Here is a 19,351-nt window from a genome sequence, read left to right as displayed (position 1 = left end):
AGTGGTAACATAAGCATTACAGCATCACTAGTATATTTGTTCTGGCTTTCTTCTTGTAGTGATTCTTTTGCTGTCATTACTATGAAGTAGTGCATATCATAACATTGTAATAGTAAACAATTTATACATTATCTTAATGTTTGTCAAAGTCATTTTCCTTACAAGCAAATAGGAAGTATGTTTTATAATAATTCACATTTGGGGCTTCCCTTGTGGCACAGTGGTTAAAAATCGCCTGCCAGTGCAGGAGACACAGGTTCAAGCCCTGGTCTGGGAAGATCCTGCATGCCACGGAGCAATTAAGCCCATGTGCCACAACTGCTGAGCCTGCGCTCTAGAGCCCGTGAGCCACAACTGCTGAAGCCCGCATGCCTAGAGCCCGTGTCTGCAACAAGAGAAGCCACCACAGTGAGAAGCCCACAAACCTCAACAAAGAGTAGCCCATGCTCACCGCAAGTAGAGAAAGCCCACGCACGGCAACAAAGACCCAACGCAGCCAAAAAAAATAAATAAATCGTATTTGATCCTCACACTCCTACAAGGAAATAGATTTTATACTCTATAAGAGTTTTGCAAAACATGTACGACTCATTAAAGGGAAGAAAACTTGCTATATGGTTTTTGTATTTGTTATTTTTGGCTTCTAATTTATTCTTTCTCTCAACCCATTGTCTTGACTAGTATTACTATGGCATGGAAAACATACTAATTACGTTCTTTAGAATAGACAACTGTGGTACATCTTGAGATACACCATCTGGTACTCTCAGCCATCTCTCATCAGTTATAGTCGAGGTTTAGTGGGGTTCTCTAGTTGTCCTAATATTTTTCTGTTACTATACATTCTTATTTATTTTCTCTTTTGCTTCTATGAATAGTGGTTTATATTTACTAAAGTCACTTCATATTTAGTTTGTTCCTTTTTAAGCTATCTACTTGAAGAAATAATAGACTTACTCCCAGCTCTTGATCTGTTCTTACTCTTGTTTTTTGAACTAAACTTCTCACTATTTATAAACATCTTTTCTTTGAACAAAGATTTAATTCAAGTGAACAAAATATTTTTATCTTTTAAATAATTTTTATCAGAGAGTAATCAAAGCACTTCACTGAAATTTGAAAAATAAAAATATTAAAATTATCCATAATTTTTCTACTGAAATTTAACCATTTTTGCTTTTGTTATATTCTCTTCAGTTTTCTTTTCCTATTGATATAATATAGTTTATAACCATATTTTGTACTTACTACTTGTATATCTTACGTTTCATTTAACATTTGTGTATTATAAACATTTTCCACTTTGCCACTTATTTTCATAATCATCACTTTTATTATTTTCAAAGTATTCTCTAGAATAGCACTATCCAATGGAAATATAAAACAAGCCACATAAACAATTTTAAATTTTCTAGTAGCAACATTAAAAAAGTAAAAAGAAACAGCTAAAGTTAATGTTAATATATTTTATTTAACTTCAGATATCTAAAATAATTCTCATTTCAACATGTAATCATATAAAATTAATGATATTTTAACATTCTTTTTTTATACTGTCTTTGAAATTGGTGTCTGTTTTACATTTATAACACAGCTCAGTCACTAAATTGTCAACAGTCAAAATGAAATGTAGCCTACCAAAACAATAAAATTGTGTTTAGCAGAAAAATATTTTACATTCCTTCCATTTTGAATTTTTTTTCAATTAAATTAAATTAAAATTCAGTTCCACAGTCACACTAACCACATTCCATGCGCTCATTGGCTACATGTGGCTTTTTACATTTAAATTACAATTAAATAAAATTTGAAATTCAGGTCTTCAGTTGCACTAGCCACATTTTAAATGATCAATAGCCAGGGACTTCCCTGGCGGTCCAGTGGTGAAGACTCTGCACTTCCATTGTGGGGGGTGTGGGTTTAATCCCTGGTTGGGAAACTAAGATTCCACATGCCACGTGGCACAGACAAAAAAAAAAGAAACAAACAATAGCTCCCACCTCTTAAAGACCATAGATATGTGAAAAGAAAGATAGGCTGTAAAGTGTTTACCACAGTGCCTGGCATAAGGAAACACCCAATAAATGTAGAGCTATAAATAAAGAATTTATAAATAATAAATATTTTTTAAAAAAATAAATGATCAGTAGCCAGATTTAGAACGGGTATATATGCCAGTTCTTACTTGACTATTTATTCCTCTATTATTGAATATATTGTTCCTAGGTTTTCAGTCAGATGAATAGTATACTGATATGTTCCTAAATGAATATTTTCCATATTTTGGATTATTTCCTTAAGGTAGACTCTCAGAAGTAGAATTATTGGGTCAAAGAATATGAATTTGTTTATAGCTCCTCGTGTGTATTTTCAACTTATTTTCTGGAACAAGTGTCAGTTTCACTCCCATCAGCGGTATTAATATATTAATTTCACCAGCCTTTCTTCATAATCAAGTTACTACCACGTTTCTTTTTTTTATATTTTATGTATTTTATTTTTTTAATTGAAGTATAGTTGATTTACAATATTACATTAGTTTCAGGTGTATGACATAGTGATTATATATTTTAATAGATTATGCTTCGTTTAAAGTTATTACAAAACAATGGCAGTATTTCCCTGTGATGTACAATATGTACTTGCCTGTATACATCTATATATATATATGTATATATATATATATATATTTTTTTTTTTTTTTTCTTTTTTTAAACGGTAGGCTGACCTCTCACTGCTGTGGCCTTTCCCGTTGCAGAGCACAGGCTCTGGACGCGCAGGCTCAGCGGCCATGGCTCACGGGCCCAGCCGCTCCGCGGCATGTGGGATCTTCCCAGACTGCGGCACGAACCCGTGTCCCCTGCATCGGCAGGCAGACTCTCAACCACTGCGCCACCAGGGAAGCCCAATAAATTACTTATGTTTGTTTTTTGTTTTTGTATTTGTTTTTTTGGCGGTACGCGGGACTCTCACTGTTGTGGCCTCTTCCGTTGCGGAGCACAGGCTCTGGACGCGCAGGCTCAGCGGCCATGGCTCACGGGCCCAGCCGCTCCGCGGCATGTGGGATCTTCCCGGACAGGGGCACGAACCCGTTTCCCCTGCATCGGCAGGCGGACTCTCAACCACTGTGCCACCAGGGAAGCCCTCTATATATTTTATACATAGTAGATTGTATCTCTTAATCCCATATCCCTGTCTTGCCCCTCCCCCCTTCCATTTCCCCACCAGTAATCACTGTTGTGTTTTTATATCTGCAAGTCTGTTTCTGTTTTGTTATTACATTCATTTTATTTTTTAGATTCCACATATAAGTGATAACATAGAATATTTGTCTTTCTTTGTCTGACTTATTTCACTAAGTATAACTCTCACTTGGTCTGTCCACATTGTTGCAAATGGCAGAATTTCATTCCTTTTTATGGCTGAGTAATCTTTATCCATTCATCAGTTGATGGACACTTAGGTTGCTTTCATATCTTAGCTATTGTAAATAATGCTGCTGTGAACATTGGGGTGCATTTATCTTTTCGAATTAGTGTTTTTGTTTTCTTCAGATATATATCCAGCTCTGGAATTGTAGGATCATATGGTAATTGTATTTTTAGATTTTTGAGAAACCTCCATACTGTTTTCCATAGTGGCTGTACTAATTTACATTTCCACCAACAGTATACAAGTCTTCCTTCCCTCCACATCGTTGCCAATATTTGTTCTTTGTAGACTTTTTGATGATAGCCATATTGACAGATGTGAGGTGATATCTCATTGTGGTTTTGATTTGCATTTCTCTAATAATTTGCAGTATTGAGCATCTTTTCATGTGCCTGTAGATCTGCATATCTTCTTTAGAAAAATGTCTATTCACATCTTCTGCCCATTTTTTAAATCGGATTGCTTATTTTTTTGATATTGAGCTGTATGAGGTCTTTATATAACATTTTGGATATTAACACCGTATCAGTAATATCATTTGCAAACTTTTTCCATTCAGTAGGTTGTCTTTCCATTTTGTCAGTGGTTTCCTTTGCTGTATTAAAGCTTTTAAGTTTAGTTAATTCCCATTTGTTTACTTCTGCTTTTATTTCCTTTGCTTTAGGAGACAAATCCAAAAAATATTGCAGTGATTTATGTCAAAGAGTATTCTGCCTTTGTTTTTCTCTAGTAGTTTTTTGGTATCCAGTCTTACATTTAGGTTAATCTATTTTGAGTTTATTTTTGTATACAGTGTTAGAGTCTGTTCTAATTTCATTCTTTTACATGTAGCTGTCCAGTTTTCCCAGCACCACTCATTGAAGAGACTGTCTTTTCTCCACTGTATATTCTTGCCTCCTTTGTCATAGGTTAATTAACCATAAGTGCATGGGTTTCTTTCTGGGCCCTGTATTCTGTTCCATTGATCTATGTGTCTGTTTCTGTGCCGGTACCATACTGTTTTGATGACTGTAGCTTTGTAGTATAGTCTGAAGACAGGGCTCATGATTCCTCCTGCTCTCTTCTTCTTTCTCAAGATTGCTTTGGCAATTTGGGGTCTTTTGTAGTTCCATATAAATTTTAGGATTATTTGTTCTAGTTCTGTGGAAAATGCCTTGGGTTGTTTGACAGAGATTGCAATGAATCTGTAGATTGCTTTGGGTAGTATGGACATTTTGACGATTTTAATTATTCTAATCCATGAGCACAGACTACCTTTCCATTTTTTTTGTATTATCTTCAGTTTCCTTCATCAGTGTTTTATAGTTTTCAGAGTGTAGGTCTTTTACCTCCTTGGTTAAGTTTATTCCTGGGTATTTTGTTTTTTTGTTTTTTTGGTTTTTTTGGTATTTTGTTTTTGATGTGATTTGAAATGAACAGTTTCTTGTCTTTTCTTTTAGTATTTTAAATATTTCAATTACTTACATTCCCCCATGTTTAAACTACCCTGAGAAATCCTCAGTGTGGCTGAATGAGAAATCTACATACTTGAGATTTCCAGGCTTTAAGTCTGGCTCTGATAAAAATGGTTCTTTGGCTCTGTCTTGGTCTTTCCCCTTTCCTCCTATTCCTGCCTTTTTTTTCTGTTTCAGTTTCCATTTTAATGGATAAAATTGTCTCACTTCACCCTTAATTCTGATTAATATTATCCAGTCTCTAAGTGTTAGAATCTACTTTGCTTTTCGTTGGTCCTAGGGCCAAAGAGTAGCAGCGCTAACTCTTGTATCTACTGAAATCCCTATTTTGAAAATTACAAGATTTTTGTTGATTATATAGAGTATTTTTCTAAACTACAGCTCTATAAATTATTGGCCTGTTTTTATTACAAACCTGTTACTTGAAAAAAAATTTTTTTATAACAGTTTTGTTTTGGTGATACGATGGTCTGGAACATGTGGCCTAGCAAAGGATATAAATCTAGAAAGAAAAATTATGGTTGGCATCGATTTTAAGTCTGTGCACTCTAAGCACAAATCCTAAATTGTTTAAATACTAAATATTTACTTAAAGAAAAACAAGAAACCATTCAAAAATGGAATTAATTTAAATTGTGAATTTGCCTCAGTTAAAAGCTGATGGTTTTTTGTGTATTCTTTGTAAAATTAAGAAAATGGAAGTTCTACTGTCCACATCACAATTCTCTTGTGTTGCATTTTAAAGTAAAATACACATACAACATACACATTTGGAATGAGGCCAGATTTAGACTCTGGGGCATACTGTTCTGTACCTTAAATTACAATCAGATGTATTTTAGCACAGATCAAATTTTCAGTCTGAAGTTGGTGAGAAGCCTAATTATTTGACCAGGTTACTATTTATGTAAACCATTCTATGGCTGTCTGTGGTTAATCCACAGCTGGCAGAATGCTAGCTCTGGGAGGTTTTTATTTCATGCTGAAACAGTTTGGGGAGAAACAGGGGGAGGGGGGAGCTTTAAACTCTCCTCATTAAATGAAAGACTAAAAAGCAAGTACATACATATTACTATGGAGACAAGATGCTATAGAAACTGTTCATTTTAATTCTCCAAGTGACATAAATAGCAAAGCAGCTTGTATGCTCATAGTTTGCAAGTGACATGGTATTTGGTTTAGAAAGTAAGATGAAAACATTAAATGATGTTACCTAAGACTAAGACATGTTTCCTTTTAGAACAGTTGAATATTGGTAAAGAATTAATGGCTTAGAATTTTTAAATGATGAGAAAATTTTATGTTACTGTGATAGGAAAATGTTTTTATTAGAATTTCATTAGCAGTACTTTAGTAAAAGACAATTATAGTATAAAATTCTCTTAATATTTCAGAATTTGTAAGCGCAAGAAACCCTTCAAAGGTGGATCCCAGTACACATGACTCCTGCCAGAAAATTAATTTTTTAGTGTTCTTTTAATATTCATTTTGAAGTTTGAAAATAATAGAAAAATAATCTTGTTTCTCTTTAAACTCTTTGAGTTTGCAAGATAGAAGTGGTTAGTCCCTCAGTTATAAGTGAATATTTCAATAGCTTTTTTGTAACTTTTAAAAGAAGTTTCCTTTACACTTTGATGGTTATTTCTAACATAAGGTAGCTCTTCTCTTCTCGTTCCCATTTCCCTACTTCCTCTGGTTCCTTGCTCTAATTATCCTCCCTCTCTTGCTTCTTCATTCTTCTGTTTCTCCAGTAGATCCTTCATTGAAGAGCAGAAATGCTTAAACTTTCCCTGTTCTTAAAAACAACTCTCCTACTCCCCTTCTGCCACTAAAATTATCTTTTTGCTCTTTTTTTCTCTGTTATCTACTAAAACTAGGGTAATTATCTCTGGAGTCACTTGAATTCAAACTCCATCACACATAAGCTCTAGGATCTGGGAAACCTTTCTTAATTTTCCTGTCTTGCCTTCTTTATTCATAAAAAGAGAATAATAACAGTATCCACCTCATAGGTTTATGTAAGGAAAAAATGATAACCAAGTTGATATACATAGAGCTTTTAGTATAGTGCCTGGGTTGTAAGAATGGCTCAGTGAATTTTAGATGATTCTATTATTATTCACTGATAAAACTCCCCAAATAATTTATCTTTACCCTTACTTTCTCACCATTCCTTTTTAAACAACTATCTGTTTTTACCTTCATACCTTAAGTACTTTCTCCTAACCATCAAATCCTGTGACTTTGGCTCAGTCCTTTCCTCTCTACCCATTGATAGCTTCGGTGCCTTTAAGTATCTTCTTAAAGTTTCCCTTGTTGGGTTTCTCTGTCATGGCTTCTGTTCTTCTTGTGTGCCTTCCTCTTGTACTCTACTTTTTTCCTTTCCTCTGTCCCCTGATTTTGGTTCTCCTCTATTCTGTCCTTTGCCCTCTTCTTTTTCTACCTTTCTTTCTTGGTAATTACAACTCCTCTTTTACCATCACCTTCTTCCATGGCCTTTCTCCTGAGTCCAGCTTTCTGATATATTTGGAAGTCCTTTAACACCTCAAATGTAGTATGACCACAACTAAACACTCTCTTTGACGTCTAAGCCAGGTCTTGTTCTGTATTTTTCTATTTTTTTTCTTTGTTTTTTTTGTTTTTTGGCCATGCCACACAGCATGTGGCATCTTAGTTCCCTGACCAGGGATCAAACCTGTGCCCCCTGCATTGGAAGCGCAGAGTCCTAACCACTGGACCACCAGGGAATTCCTGGATTTTTCTATTTCTATTAATAGTAGAACCAGATTTAAAATCATAGTAATCTTTTGACTCTTTTTTCTTTGTCTCCCACATCTTAAACAATTGCTAAGTCCAGTATGTAATACTCCCAGTATGATTTCCTTTTACAAAGCCGAAAGCAGGCTTTTATTGACTGTTGCTGTCCAGAGTAACGTTCCCTTGAATTCTCCTATTAAGCTTGTTACTCCTTTCTTTCAAGGAAAACTTCATTACCCTTCATTCATCCCCACTCCACCTAATAGACTCCTGAACTGCCACTCAAGGCCCTTCATGTTCTTACCTCAGCTGGGCTTCCAAACTTTTATCTTCTTTTGCCCTTTGTGTACTCCTTCATTTCCTTGCACATCATCCAAACCAGATTTCCATATAAGCATCCATGTTTTTGCTTATACTTTATTGCATCTAGAAAGCGTAAATATATATTTTAAAAGACTTACTAATGTTTAAGATACAGATAAATAGTATTTTTAAATATAGCTTTCCTGACAATAAGAATCCAAACTGTTTGTAAGAAGCTGTAAGGATCTAATCTGCCTTCATTACTATTTGTCTGATTTAAAAGTAATTATTGTCCTGAATGAGACCTTTCAAATATTTTTTCTTATGTAGATTCCTAGAATTCTTTCAGTATTGAATATACAAATCTAATATGAAATAAATAATGTCTTATTCTCTAATGTAATGGCATATATCAAGCATATAGTACTCATGTGATAAACTTTTCTCCTCATCAAATTCTTTTTTCTGCCTTGCATTTTATAATTGTATTTTTAAGGTTTACATTATATAGGCTTTTGTATTTTGTATAGGTTTCTTTTATTCTCACTGAGAGTGACTATGTGGAGATAGCATTTCTAATTTCCCTTCCTTTTTTTCTTTATCCAGGGTTTTTTTCTCACAGTTTCCCCAGAGTCAGTTTTAAAAGTGGCTCACCATGCTTCTGAAAACAACAGAATTTTCACTTTGAATCTGTCTGCACCATTTATTAGTCAGTTCTACAAGGAATCATTGATGAAAGTTATGCCTTATGTTGACATACTCTTTGGAAATGAGACGGTGAGTAATTTTTTTTTTAAAGTACCTGGTTTGTTTGGTTTCTCTTTGTGTATATGTTTAGAAATATATAAATAAAAACTGTGTACTTGAGAATTAAGTAAAACTGCCTCAGTTTGGACCACTCTAACTCAGTATTTTTAGTATTTCCTTCAGAATATACTAATTTCTTACACAGTAAAAAATTAGTCTTTTAAAGGATTAGGTTATTCAGGTTTATAATTTACATGTAGTAAAATTCACTCTTCTTATACATTTCTGTGAGCTTTTGCAAATGCATACCTGTCATGTGACTGTGACCACAAGCAGGATAAAAAACATTTTCATCACATTTATCAGTCAACCCTTGCCCTCATCCTTAGCCCTTAACATCAACCTCAAATAACCTTAATTAAAAAGAAAATGAGGAGGAGCCTTAACAAAAATAAAAAGCATTGGAGAGCACACAGAAAACTCTTTAATAAGAGCTCACATTTGTAAAACATATGTAAAAAAGATGGAAAGCATTTATAGAACCAGGGAACAATGCTAAAAGTTTGGCAGAGACATTGAAGAATAGAAAAGAATAGAGGCCCAAGAATAATTAGGTTTGCAGAAAATGCTGATGATATCAAAATGGTCTTCATTGTTTAAAAAACTCCAAAAGTACAGTCAACAGAAAAAGTAATTGGACTTCATCAAAATTAAAAACTTTTGTGCATCAAAGGACACTATCAGGAAAGTGAAAAGACAACCCATGGATGGTAGAAAATATTTGCAAATAATATATCGGTTCAGGGATTAGTATCCAGAATATATATCTTAACAACTCAAATACATCTCAACAAGAAGAAAACAACCTAATCTAAAAATGGTCAAAGGACTTAAATAAATATTTCTTCAAGGAAGATATATCAAAACAAAGGGCCAATAAGCATGTGAAAAGATGCTCACCATCAGTAATCTTAGAGAAATGCTTATGAAACCAAAGTAAGATATTACTTGACACCCAGTAGGATGGCTGTTTTCAAAATTAAAAAATGATAAATAACAAGTGGAGAAATGGGAACTCTTGTGCATAGCTGCTGGGAATGTAAAATGGTGCAGCTGCTGTGGAAAACAATTTGGTGGTTGTTCATAAAGTTAAAAAGAGAATTATTACCATATGATCCAGCAATTCCACTTCTAGGTATAACCAAAAAACCTTCAAAGCAGGGATTCAAATGCTTTTACACCAATGTTTAGCAGCATTATTCACAATAGCCACAAGTTGGAAACAAACCAAATGTTCTTCAACAGATGAATAGATAAATAAAATCTGGTATATACATACAATGGAATATTATTCAGCCTTTAAAAGGAATGAATTCTGTTACGTGGTACAATATGAATGAATCTTGAAAACATTATGTTAAGTGAAATAAGGCAGATACAAGCAGACACCTATTGGGTTTTCCTATAAGGATTCCTCTGAAATGAAGTATCTGGAATAGAAAAACTCATAAAGAAGGACAGCAGAATAGTGGTTACTAGGCACTGGGGGAAAAGGGGAGTTGGGAGTTAGTTAATGAGTACAAAGCTTCTATTTGGGATGAAAAAAAGTTCTGGAAATGGATAGTGGTGATGATTGCACAACATTGTGAATATATTTAATGTCAGTGAATTTAACACTTAAAATTGTTAAAGTGGTAAAATTTTACTTTATGTATATTTTACCACAATTTAAAAAATTGATTGATTCTACAAATTGGTAAAGTTTGACTAGAAGTTAGTACTGTATAGATTATTAAAGAAATTATTTTTCCCTACCTAGAAGAGGAAGTAGTAAAATTACAAGCTACTACCTGGTTACAAGTCATGTCAGGATAACTTTTTACTTTTTTTGTACGATTGCTATTCATATGAATTCAACAGATATGTAGTACCTATTATGGCAGACCAATAAACAGTAGATGTATAGTATATTTGAGATGATTTGTCATAATATGGATTATAGAATAATAAATATTGGATACAGGGCAATTAGATATATTTGATAGTTTACTGAACCAGTCTCAAAAAGTCCTCCGATAAATTAATAGATTTCTAGTGATATGCTTCAGTGTTTGCTCAAGTAAACTATCAGTGATTCAGATAAAGCTGTATTTGTAGATAAGGCAAACGCACAGAATGTAAATAATGCAACACGTTAATAGATACCAAGTAAATTGAATGTCAAAATGAGACTTTAAACAATTTTAATAGTTTGGAAATACCAATTAAGTGATGAAATTTAATGAGGATAAATCAAATGATACCATATTTGATTATAAAACAAATATGTTATTATGAGCTTTATCTCTTTAATCTCATATTTCATTGTTCTCCTTGAATACTCAAGTAATAATAAACTATCTTCGGTTCTCTAGGAAAACAAGGGACATTTCATTTCTAAATTGCAATGAAGTGTGAAATATATTTCTCAGGGAATACATACAGGATTGCTTTGTCCTTCTCCCCCTTTCTCCCTCAAAAGAAAAAAACAAAAAAAAAAAAGAAAAAAACAAACAAATCTACTGTGCTTAATATAAATTCTCAAAATGTCAGCACTTAGCTAAAACCAAACACACTTGACTCTTATTTTCTACCTAGTGCCACTTTCCTTTTCATAGGATTGTGTACTACTAATGATGTTTTAAAGCTTTTCTGATAACCTCAGAAAGTATATTTTAAAAAAAGAAGAAGAACTTGTCCACCAAGTCTATCTCTTCACAGATAATGAAGGACAGTGATCCTTGTGAGACAAGAAATAAATGAGATGAGCCCTATGATTAACCCAACTTACCACTTGAAGAGAATTTCTAGGCCATTGCACAGAGGAGAACCCACGTAGAGCTTGGCAGTCTCTTTGAACTGAAGAGATGGAGCTGGAAGTTCAGGAAATCTAACAGCTAGCCAGCTGGAGTTTGCAATTCATAGTACCCGAAAGGAAAGAGCTGCATAGAGAGAGAACACAGGAGATTTGCAGAGTCCCACCCAAGTCTTTCAGCTGAGTACTTGATCAGCTGTGAGGAAACTAATGAAGGCTGGGCAAAGAACCACCTGAGAAGATACTAGCAAATAATCTTCAGAGTGCACAGAGAGCCTGTAACCATTCTTATTCTACTAGCTAGAGTAGAGAACCTCATAATTCATGAGCTTCAGAGTACTTAGAGCACCACTGGTGCAAAATTAGTCTAGAGTGAGGCTCCTTTTGTCCCTCCTAACAATATTATCCCAATATGCATACAGTGCCTTGTATTGGGTTAAAGAAATTCCCTTCTATTCTTAGTAATCTGAGGGCTTTTTATCTGGAATGGATGTTGGATTTTGACATTTTCCCCCCGTGATTTTAGCAAATTCAATCCAGTAATAGGATAATTCATCATGACCAGGACTGTAGGGTTGGTTTACCAATCAATATAATTCACCTTTGTAAAAATAAAAAACATCACCATCTTAATAGACACAGAAAAGAACCTATGTCAGAATCCAACATCCATTCCTGATAAAAAGCCCTCAGAGTACTAAGAATAGAATGGAACTTCTTCAACCCAATACAGGACATCCACAAAAAATGTACAGCTAATATCATACTTAATGATTAAAAGCTGAATGCTTTCCTCTAAGATCAGGGACAAAGCAAGGATGTTCACTCTTTCCACTTTTATTCAGCATTGTACTGGAGGTTTTAGTCAGTACTAATAAGGTATGAAAATCATCGAGATTAGAAAGGAAGAAGAAAAACTGTCTCTGTTACTAACACCGTGATCATCTTTGTAGAAAAATCTTTTGAAATCTACAAAGAGCTATTACAAATAAAAATGAGTTCAGCAAAGTTGTGGGATACAAGATAAACACACAAAAACCAGTTGCATTTCTATATAGTAGCAGCAAACACGCAGAAATTGACATTTAAAATTACTATTTCCATTACTATGAAAAGATATAACATACTTTGGGATGAATCTAATAAAAGATATACAAAACCTGTATACTGAACACTGTAAAACATTGTTGAGAATAATTAAAGAACTAAGTAGAGAGAGAGGGCATGTGCATGGATTTTAACTCTATTGTGAAGATGTCAGGTCTCACATTGGTCTTTGGATTCAACATAATTTAATTTAAAATTCCAACAGGTTTTTTGTTTGTTCATTTTCTAGAAATCAACAAGCATATTCTAAAATTAATATGGAAAAACACTGGACTAAAATAGTCAAACCAACTTTGAAAAAAAAATCAGAGGACCTACACTACATGGTGTCAGGACTTATAAAGCTACAGTAGTCAATACAGTGTGGCAGTGCTTAAAGATAGGCAAATAGATCCATGGAACAGAGGAGATAGTACAGAAATAGACCAACTGTTGATTCTTTAACAAAATTTCAGTAGCAATTCTGTAAATAATAGTCTTTTTAACAAATTATGCTATAGCAATTGAATATCCATATCCAAAAAAGCAAAACTTCAGCCCATACAACATGCAACAACTATTCAGGTGTCCAACATTAAAAAGTATGACTATACAAGATATTTGCACAAGCTGATAGAACTGTCATACACTGCTGGTGAGAATGCAAAATGGTACAAGTACTTTGAAAAATAGTTTTCCAGTTTCTTACAAAGTTATATATAACCCACCATATGACCTAGTTGTCCCCCCGCAAGAGAAATGAAAGTATATGTACATATAAACACATACACAAATGCTTGTAGGAACTCTTATTTGTAATATCCAAAGTCTAGAAGCAACTCAGTGTCCATCAACTGGTGACGGGATAAGCAAACTGTGGTATATCTATACGCAAGAATACTAGTCCATAAAAGAAATGAAGTATTTATACATGCACCAACATGGATGAATGTCAGAAGATTTATACTGAGTGAAAGATGAGCTGCCAGACAAAAAGTACATTCTGTGTAACTCCATTTAAATTAAATTCTAGAGAATTCAAACTGTAGTGACAGAAAGCAGATTCATGGTTGCCTGGGAAGGAGTTGTGCTGTGAGGCAGTGATCACAAATGGGCATAACAAAACTTTTGGACGTAATGAATGTGTTCCTTATCTTGATTGTGGCTGTAGTTTCAGGACTTTATGCATGTGTCAAAACTTATCTAATTAGATACTTTAATTTGTGCAGATCATTATATGTGAATTATACCATATAAAGCTTTTTTGAAAGAATACATACTGTGTGATTCCATTTACATAAGTTTAAAAATGGGGAAAATTAGAGTTGTTCATATAAAAAGCTCTAAAGAACCAATGTTAAATGAAAACGTGAGGGACTTCCCTGGTGGTCCATAGAAAGTACTGCTGACCTGTGAAAACCACAGGGGGTTGGGTTGCCACCTCTAAAGGCGATAAAAATTCTGCATATGATTTATAGTCGGCTCCCTGTACTCATGGTTCCACTGCACCTGAGGTTCCAACCAACGGCAGATCCTGTAGTTCCGTAGTATTTACTGTTGAAAAAAATCTGCATATAAGTGGACACGTGCAGTTCAAACTGGTGGTGTTCAAAGGTCAACTGTGCTGAGTTTTTGTTAGGTAGTGTTGAAGGTGTTCTTAGCAGTATTGATATTATTCCTCTCTTAAGTTTCACTTAACTAACTTGCTTGAATAACATGTACTCTCCATTCCCTTGATAAAACATAATAAATAGTTCCAAGTGAATAAGGAAAAACTATTATGCTATTAGGCTGTTCTCTGATAGACCAACTTCTCTTCCTACAAATTTGCTTTTAATGATTATATAATCTGATAAAATAGAATAGAGTGCAAATAGAGTGAGAATTAGTTTAATGAATTAAGTTTGGGTACAAAACTCAGTAAAGACAAATTGCTTTAAAAAGTTGTTCTTGAATTAGGTGTGGGCATGAAAAGTTTTAAAGATTAAAGGAAGAAGAACCTATAAATAGCTGCACTTGGGAGTACTCCATAGAAGTCTTCAAGTTTTGACTCTCCTTTAAAGAAACTAAAAGTGAAATTCATAAACCATGAATTATGGATCTGATTCTATAAGAAAGGCTCTAGAATATCAGTCAGCATACACACATTAAAAGTCTTGACCCTACTTTAAATATTAGCAAATGATACATCAATATATATTAATAAAATGTTTATAGAATTTTTAAATTAAATTTTTAAAATTTAATCAATTTGCTGATTTATTAGCTAACTACTGTTCCTTCCATTTCCTTATACGTAAAGTGAAGGATTTGTGTAGAAATACTAGAAGATCTTTTAAATTTTTTGTTAGAGCCTAAAAATGTTTTTTACAAAAACTGTGGATTCATTTTTCTCAGATGTTCTAATAGTCAGTAACACTGACCAATTTTACTATAAATCAGCAAGTCCTTGTTCTGAAATCTAGAATAATATAATCCCAAACATTAATTTTAGATAGTTATTCTTTTTTTTTTTTTTAATATCCAGCTCTTTTTTTTTTTTTTTAGTTGTTGGGGGTAGGAGTTTAGTAATTTATTTATTTATTTTTGCTGTGTTGGGTCTTCATTTCAGTGCGAGGGCTTTCTCTGGTTGTGGCAAGCGGGGGCCACTCTTCATCGTGGCGCGCGGGCCTCTCACTATCGCGGCCTCTCTTGTTGCGGAGCACAAGCTCCAGACGCGCAGGCTCAGTAGTTGTGGCTCACGGGCCTAGTCGCTCCGCGGCATGTGGGATCTTCCCAGACCAGGGCTCGAACCCCTGTCCCCTGCATTAGCAGACAGATTCTTAACCACTGCGCCACCAGGGAAGCCCAATAGTTATTCTTTTCATTGTTAACAGGCTCAACTGTAATGCCTTACAAGCTAGATTTTTTTTTCTCTTCTTTCACCCCTACTGTTTCTTTTCTCTGTTTGATTTGCCCAGGGAAAAGGGTATTCTTCTCTAAGGAATATCTGAAAATATTTGGTTGAGCTCATTCTGAAACAAAATAGAAGTATTCACAGGAATACCGATACTCCATTAATATGATAAAAACAAAGTATAAATTATTAACTGATGTAATTTACTTTTTTTCTTTCTTTTATCACAGTAAAAAATATATAACAAAATTTACTATTTTTGAGTGTATAATTCATCGGCTTTAAGTACACTGACAGTGTTGTGCAACCATCACCACTGTCTATTCACAGAACTTTTTTATCTTTCCAGAACAGTAGCTTTGTACCCATTCAACAATAACTGCTAATTTCCCTTTCCCCCCAGTGCCTGATAACCACTATTTTACTGGCTTTCTCTATGAATTTGCCTATTCTATGTACCTCAAAAAGTAGCATCACACAATAGTTGTTTGTCTGGCTTATTTCACTGAAGATAATGTTTTCAAGGTTCATCCATGTTGTAGCATGTATCAGAGTTTCCCCTTTGTATATCCATTCATCCATTGATGGATATTCAGTTTGTTTTTACCTTTGACTTTTGTTAATAATGCTGCTGCTGCTGGTATACAAGTATCTGTTCAAGTCCCTGCTTTCAGGTTTTTTGGGTATGTAGAAGTGGAATTGCTGGATCATATGGTAATAATCCTCTTTTTAACTTTTTGAGGAACCACCAAATTGTTTTCCACAGCAGCTGCACCATTTTACAATTCCCACCAGCAATGCACAAGGGTTCCTATTTCTCTACATCCTTGCTAACACTTGCTATTTTCCATTTTTTTGGCAATAACCATCCTAAGGGGTGTAATATAGCATCTCATTCTGATTTTGATTTGTGTGACTTGCTTTTAACTGAGATTCAGAAACGCATAGTGATAAATTTTCATGTTGGCTCAATTAAAAATTCTTGGTAACCAGTTAAATTGCATTTTATAATTTTAAACTACACATCTGAATTTATTGGTTGTCCTTGTTAAGGTAGTTTTGAAACTACCATAATATATAAATTATTTAAATGTTACATTGTATTTTTAATTTCTTTCTGACATCTTCAAAGTTTAAAGCGTTTCCCTTCTGCGACAACCATTTGTTACCTAGACAACCATTTGTTACCTAGACTCGGCTTAAAAAAGGACATTCTACATGCAGGTAATTATATTCATTGATGCCTGCTAATGCAGTCTGCTTTGTAGTCATAATCTAGCAGTACATGACTAAAGAACTTGATTATTGTTTTTCATTTTTATTAAGAACTTTTTTTGAATAGTGTCATCTTGCAAATGGTTCTTAAGAGTAATACTTTTCAAGGCTCCATAACGACTAGATAATTAACCTGCCAGGATTAAGTACACTCAACTTTGCTTCAGGATACTTAACTCTCAAACAAGGTCAATTATCTCATGATAATAACTGCTTTGTCAAGAGTTACCACTTAATTCCACAGTGAAACGTCACATTACCGGTACAATGCGCTTTTAAGATTAAGTTAAAACAGTAAAATACAGCTTGAAAATTGGGCAGAAGAATTCAGTTTATTTATTTCATACATATTAAGAATGCTACATTTTAGATAAAACTCTCCCACATAGACCTAGTGTTTGAATCTCACAGATGATTTCTGTTTATAAAGATTATGTTTATAATCTGTTTCATCCCTCCTTCTGCTGGCATTATTCCCACATTGTACATTTTCTTGCAGGGAAATCCATTTTAAACCTATTGATCCTACAGAGGATTCAGTATGTTAAAAACCTCTAGTGCAGACTAGGAAAATTGAAATTACTGTCTCTTTACTAAGCGATGATTTAACTTTTTAAAAAAATATCTACCTTATCAATGAATGAATTACAAAGCAATATACAAAATTCTGCAATTTTGTTGTTGTTGTTTCTGTTGTGGCTGAGTAGCTCTTAAATCATATTGGTATAGTGATGTATAGCCAAAAACAGGAAAGCTACATGATGCATCGGGACATTCTGAAAGAAACGTATAATTGGCTTTAATTACTTGAATCCATGTTTTCTAAACCTGAGTAATGGCTGTGTCTCCTTATAAGTAAACCCTGATCATCTTTTTACTAAAGCAGATGGATTAGGTTAACTTTTTCTTCTTTTATATAGTTTGCTGGGAGAGGAGGGGGACATTTATTGATATTTATTGTTTACACTCTTAAATCCTTAATCTTTCTAATAGCCATTGATTCTTTTTAAAATAACAAAAATTAATAATTGGAAAACAGCAATAGTGCTTTAATTGTAAATAACCTTTGGTAAACTCTGTCTTATCTGAAATAGTCTGTCAGTGTCTATACAAAGATGTAATTTGCTGTTTCAGTATGAAAATCTGTGTAAATCCTTAAATTATGTGCACCAAATATAATAAGTGCTATGAATGCATACATCTTCATTCAGATAGTCTCTCTTTAGTTAGGAGACTTACTGTTCTTTATAAAGGTATTATTTTTAATTATGGGAAAAACTTCCTTTCTCTCTCAAGTCTGTACATTTTATCCTCAGGGAATTCCTTTTTGAATTGTTACATCTTTTTGCTAAATCTAATTCCTTAGGATACATGATTTCCAAACATTTTCAGAGAGGCAGGCTGTCACCAGATCCATATTCTGACAGTAGAAGAGATGGTCTTTTCTTTCCTCATATCAAGGTGTTTCCAACATGAATGTGGGGAATAGGGCTATCCCTAAAATGGTAATTCTACCCTTGTAATTATACAAAAGTGACTAGTTTCTTCCAAGGATAAGATGGAAGTCACCTTCCTGAGACTCTTCTTATAGATCTTTCCATTCCTCTCTCTTTACTATAAGCAAACAAAGTGAGAGGAGCCTATGATACAGATAAAAATCTAAGGTTGTTATAAGATCAGTCCAGGAAAGTAGGAAATGATGTTTCAGAGAAGATACGTAACCCCTTCAAAAAAATTAAAACTTATGGTGCTCATATAAAATTCTGATGTATTTTCTGCTAAGGATAATGAAATTTCAATTAAGATAGGGCTGTGGCATTGTAAGATTGCTGCTTATCTCCTGGATTCAACTTTCTCCTTTGGGTCTTTCTGATATATTTTACTCACCTGGAAAAAAAAAAAAATGAGATTCACTGTAGCACAAGGGAGTCTTCTAATGTCAGTGGCATGTTGTAAAGATGTGCTGTGAGAAGGATTTGGAAAGAGCCAAAGACTATTTAACTATAAGCTTTGTGTGTCTCTTCCTTCCTTTCTACTTCACTCTCTCCTTTTCTCTTTCCTTTCTTTCAGTCCCCACCAACATACCCTTCTTTTCTTACTCCTTTCATCTCCCTCCCCTTACCAAGCTACATTGCCTCTAAAGATGAAAGGTTTTCAAATCATTCGCAAACTCATCATTGGTTTAAAAAAAAAAAAAAAACCTGTAATTTGAAATGGTTTGAATTGCTATGGAGATAATCATATTTTATGCAGATGTCTTTCTGTGTTATTCAGTATTTCAATTACTCTTTTTATTTGAATGTTTTAGATACTGTACTATAAATTTGTGACTATTTTAGTATTATTTGTCTAGTATGCCATGATATAAAGGTAATGAGTTAATATTTAAACTTCCTATTTAATGAATTTTTAAATTTTCTTATTACTAAAATTATAATGAAATTGACTTATGCTTGTAAATACAAACTAAATTTATATGACAGAAGAAGGATACCAGGACTATATTTAGAAAATCCGTTTTTTGACTCAGCTTGAATTTTTTTGTGC

General features: G+C 33.8%; 1 protein-coding gene across 6 annotated transcripts in view; it reads left to right on the top strand.

The window, feature by feature from the left end:
* Positions 1-19,351, top strand: part of ADK (adenosine kinase) — a 486,725-nt gene that overhangs the window by 332,091 nt on the left and 135,283 nt on the right. For all 6 annotated transcript variants that reach the window (XM_027129816.1, XM_027129817.1, XM_027129820.1 and 3 more), the window contains one exon: positions 8,553-8,723. In XM_027129816.1, the coding sequence (XP_026985617.1) occupies positions 8,553-8,723 (171 nt within the window). The remainder of the gene's footprint in view (positions 1-8,552; positions 8,724-19,351) is intronic.

The sequence above is a fragment of the Aethalodelphis obliquidens genome, unplaced genomic scaffold (assembly GCF_003676395.1).
Source record: "Aethalodelphis obliquidens isolate GAN/ISIS:26980383/991018 unplaced genomic scaffold, ASM367639v1 scaffold37, whole genome shotgun sequence".
NCBI lineage: Eukaryota > Metazoa > Chordata > Mammalia > Artiodactyla > Delphinidae > Aethalodelphis > Aethalodelphis obliquidens.
This window is presented reverse-complemented; position numbering and strand designations above follow the sequence as displayed.